At 37.2% G+C, this 4,966-nt stretch overlaps 1 protein-coding gene across 1 annotated transcript; it reads left to right on the top strand.

Moving 5' to 3' along the window:
* Positions 1–1,217: 1,217 nt before the first annotated feature.
* ANKRD34B (ankyrin repeat domain 34B) lies at positions 1,218–2,726 on the top strand (the record flags this gene model as incomplete). Its single annotated transcript, XM_083356959.1, has 1 exon — positions 1,218–2,726. The coding sequence occupies one exon, from the start codon at positions 1,218–1,220 to the stop codon at positions 2,724–2,726; it is 1,509 nt and encodes a 502-aa protein (XP_083213085.1).
* Positions 2,727–4,966: the final 2,240 nt, after the last annotated feature.

Below are 4,966 nucleotides of genomic sequence, written 5' to 3' on the forward strand. Positions count from 1 at the left end.
AAGAATGCTGAATAGTATACAAAAATTAATACCAGTATTTAATTAATTCTGAAATTACCATATGCATTGTATTCTAATTAAGGAAAATCAGTATTTTTGTAAAGTATAACTTTACTATGCAATTCCTACCAATTTCTAAATTCTGTACACCATATCAGCGTTGTAGACTGGTCAATGTCATCTGCTCCTGTTCTGTGAGCCTTGGTACACATGTTAGTAGTTGATTCTGGTCTAGAATTAAGAGAACTATTTTTCAATATTATAAGATGAAAAACAAGAGCTAAATACATAAATATTAAACATACATATTGTGTGGAAGTGGGAACTGTCTGATGTTTCAGAGTCCATATTTTTTGCATTTTGTAATTGTTTTTTTTTAACTTCTAGGGGACACTAATTTTGGAAGGATTAAGTCTTTTAGTATAAAAAATTATTAGGCATTCTTCTGTTGCTGCTTTTAGAAAGTGATATCTCTGTTCTGTTTTCTACCATTTTCTGTCGACGTGTTTGTGAGGATATACATGCAAAGTTAGAAAGCAGTCTGGGATTAGAGCCAGGATTTCCAACCTTTTAGGGTTGGTAGGCACAGTTACCGTGTTCAGAAAATGCCAGGCTATCCCCCAGGAAAGGTGGCTTAGAAAAGTCAACATTCCAGCCGTGAGATTGCAACTCATGTAAAAAAGGAGGAGAGTTCCGATTGCATGGTTATAATTACCATCTTGACCTTTTTAATGCCCCTGCACACATCCCTGGAACATGTAGTGGGATGATTGAAAAATAAGCGTTGGGGAAAGACAAACAGTCCCCGTAATTTTGCATGTGTTAAAATATCACTTGCCTATGCCCTTATTCCATCCTCCATAAGATTACAGGTTTAAGGGGAATGGAGCTATGCTAATTTACTTTTCCTCTGGGATACTGGTTTTATTTTAGGCTTAAATGATAAATCTTTAATTCTTCTCATAGGATCCTCGTGTTCAAATTGCCTACAGCACTACTATTTACCTAAAAGCTAGTTATATAGGATACATATAATTATTATTTTTTTTATTAAAAATAGGTTCAATTATTTTACAGAAGAGTCCTTTTTTTGTTTTCCTTGTCGAATAAACATTTAAATGTTTAGGTGTTATATTAATATTCTATTCTTTTTCCTGTTTAACTTCTCTTAAAATTAGGTCACATTCAGCTGCTCTAACCATCACTTGAAAAAAAGGATGGAAAAAGTCACAGAATTTTCATCAGATGGCAACTCTTTGATTAAAGCTGTTTATCACAGAAGACTTCGCCTTACAAGATTATTGTTAGAAGGTGGGGCCTACATTAATGAAAGCAATAATCATGGTGAAACACCTTTAATGGTTGCTTGTAAAACAAAACATGTAGACCATCAGAGTGCTAGCAAGTTCAAAATGGTGAAATATCTTTTGGAAAATAACGCAGATCCAAATATACAAGACAAAACTGGAAAGACAGCTTTGATGCATGCCTGCTTGCAGAAAGCTGGACCTGAAGTGGTTTCTTTGCTCATTAAAAATGGAGCTGATTTAAGTTTACAAGACCATTCAGGAAATACAGTTCTTCTATATTCAGTGAATTCAGAGGATAAGGAAACTCTAAAAATTATACTAGATGCTTGTAAATCAAAGGGAAAAGAAGTTATAATCATTACCAAAGACAGATCTCCATCTGGAAAGCAAAGAACCAGGAAGTTCTTAAATGTGCCTCCTCCTGATGTTGATGAATGTCAGTTTTCAAGTTCTTGTACTTCTCCATCTGAAGTAGAAGTTAAAACAACTTTGTCCCCTCCTACAGATTCAAATGACACAAACAAGTCTCTGTTTAATTTCAAAGAACTGAGTCATCCTGGAAGAAAAGAAGCTGCATCTGAACAGCATTCTCCTTCTATAAAATCACATACAGGTCCTCAAATACCAAACACCAAAATTTACTCTGAGCCTTGGATGAAAATTTCCTCTCCACTCTTGAATCAGAATCAAATATCTAGTTTACAAGAAGAGCTTCATGATATAACTCCAGAAGAAGAGTTATGTTTTAAAATCAATAATCTAGCCCTGTCTAAGAGATATATCACTAGGCATCACAGCATTGATATTAAGGATACCCTTAATTTCTTGAAAAGCTTTGAACAAACTGCCTCAAGAAAGATGTCATATGATGAAATAAACTCTAATTCACTTTTTGGTGAGACTTCTCGGAGTGAAATTCCTTCAGACCAAAATTTGGATTTGACCCATATGAACTTCATTTCAAACCTGAAAAGCATTGTTCAGAGGAGAAACCTGGGTGCAGACCACTATAGCTCTGATTCACAGTTAACTAACTTAGGCCCTGTTACAGAAGACAGCAAGTTACTTCTAGGGAAGAAAAAGCTGCTTTCACCATCTCCATCACTATCTTCAAGTTCTAAAGAATTGATTGAAAACATGCCTCCCAGTTTCTTAAGCAGGAGAAGTCATGCTATTCTAGAGAGACGGGGTTCAGATCACACTGCCCTGGTTAGACCTAGCTTTCTCCCCCCTTTAAATGTGAACCTTCACGCCCCAGTCTCTGATCTCTACAAGATGAATAACATATCTTCCTGTGGACAAAAACCCCTAATTCCAACAGCCCCCACTTATCCCAAAGACTTCAAGAACACAGCTCTGTTGACAAGAAGACAGTCATTACAAACAGAGCAGATCAAGCAGCTGGTGAACTTTTAGCAAATGATAGACAATATCAATTTTTTTCTTGTACGAAAATTAGCTGCTCAGGCATTTCAGTTAGCAATTACGTCAGCCATTCATTTTTTCTAAATTGATATTGAATGAAGCTGCAAAAAAGAACCAAGTCTTGTTTGACTGGAGATATATATGTCTATATATAAATGGATCACACATTATGTAAACCTTAATGTTTATTTAGCTTTGGCTTAGCATGTTGTGTGAACCCAGCTTATGAACAGTATCTGTGATTTAGCAGCTTATTTGAATTCAGCTGCAGTAACCTACAAAATACTGCTGCCCTTATACGTTCTATTATAAACATGAAAGATTGGATATTCTTGCTTAGCATAAGGATTTTAAACTACAGTTTGTTCATTGAACACTTTTAACATTAACTAATGTTAAGCCAGTGTTTTAACAGTCTACTGCATCCTTCTCCAATGGGGCTTCCCAGATATGTTAGTCTGTCCATCAGCTGCTCATGTGACTGCATTTTGGGCACTCTGCAGCCAACCCACATTTATGGCCATTTGCAGTGTCCTTTGGTCACATGATTGCAATTTATGATGTTTTTGCTGAAAGCCAGTATTTTCCCATAATGAACAATGGGTTGCCTTAACAATTGCCACAGAAAAGGTATAAAATGGGTCTAGTCATGGTGACCCACTTTATGTCTCACAAGTTATGGCTTTGATGGACAGGCTCCATTATTGTTGTAAACTGAGGATTACCTGTATAATATATTCATGTAGTAGTAAAATATTAGGGAATGAAAAAGATGTCTGTGTGCAGATAGTATTTTGTTAGGCTCCACATGTGTCACTTACAAATTTAGAGATACTAAAAAACAAACCACGTATCTAAAAATTGTGTTTGTTAGCCCCTTCTCTAACAAAGATCTTGATCAAAATGCATTAAGACTAATCCAGACCTTCACTAGGACCAATTTAGCCATTAACCATTGGGAATATTCATATAGTATGATTTTTTTCAGATGGGTTAGGCTTCAATTTCTGTAATTATCTAGCCATAAAGGTAAAAGGTAAAGGTAAAGGTTCCCCCACACATGCGTGCTAGTCATTTCCAACTCTAGGGGCCGGTGCTCATCTCCGTTTCAAAACCGAAGAGCCAGCACTTGTCCGAGGACGTCTCCGTGGTCATGTGGCCAGCATGACTAGACGCCAAAGGTGCACGGAACGCTGTTACCTTCCCACCGGAGTGGTCCCTATTTTTCTACTTGCATTTTTACGTGTTTTCGAACTGCTAGGTTGGCGGAAGCTGGGATGAGTAACAGGCGCTCACTCTGCTACGCGGCACTCGGGATTCGACCCGCCAAACTGCCGACCTTCTGATCAACAAGCTCAGCGTCCTAACCCACTGAGCCACCGCGTCCCTATTATCTAGCCATAAGCCAGTCTGAAAATTATGGAAGTTGAAGTCCACCACATCCAAAGCTTGTTAGGAACCCTGGTGATGCAGTGGTTAGAATGCAGTATCACGGGCAAATTGCTCACAGCCTGCAGTTCAATGCTGACAAGGCTCAAGGTTGATTCAGCCTTTCATCCTTCCAAGGTAAAATGAAGACCCAGATTGTTGGGGGCAATATGCTGACATATTGCCACCCAAAGAGTACTGTAAAGCACCATGGGGGTGGTATACAAGTCTAAGTGCTATTGTTGTTGCTATTGCTAGATTGGATATTTGAATCTACAATGTCTTTGCGTGGGAATGATAGCTTTCGAGTACAGCGAGGCCTTGGTGAACGTGGCAGGTGCTTTTTTGTTTCTGCTACATGTTTTTAGCCCTTCAGGCATCTGTTATGACAAATAACTTTATTATTTACTCTTGTTCTATGGGAATAAAAAGGAAATAGTAACACTGTAAATGTCAGAATTAAACTTTGTGCTGGAACGGTTCCTGTGAAGAAATGTCAGACTTCTGTACTTGGCACTAACAAGTGCTTTCAAATTGTTTTGAACCTTTTAGTCTCTCAGTTTCTAAAATAAGATCAGGAGTTAACAACAATAAAAATATATACCTAGATTTAAACCTTGGAATTGTTGATGGTGTTTTGTTCTATGTTTAAACTTTTTGGTACACTCAATCTTAAAATAGTATAAAAAAGACTGCAATTTTATACCATTTTTACAGATTCTTCTGAGTATCAAGATCTTCATTTGGTCTTTGTGGTTATGGAGATGGCTTTTCTAATCAGAAAAGGGATTTTATTATGGTAT

Source organism: Vipera ursinii, assembly GCF_947247035.1.
Source record: "Vipera ursinii genome assembly, chromosome: 2".
NCBI classification, from domain to species: Eukaryota; Metazoa; Chordata; class Lepidosauria; order Squamata; family Viperidae; genus Vipera; species Vipera ursinii.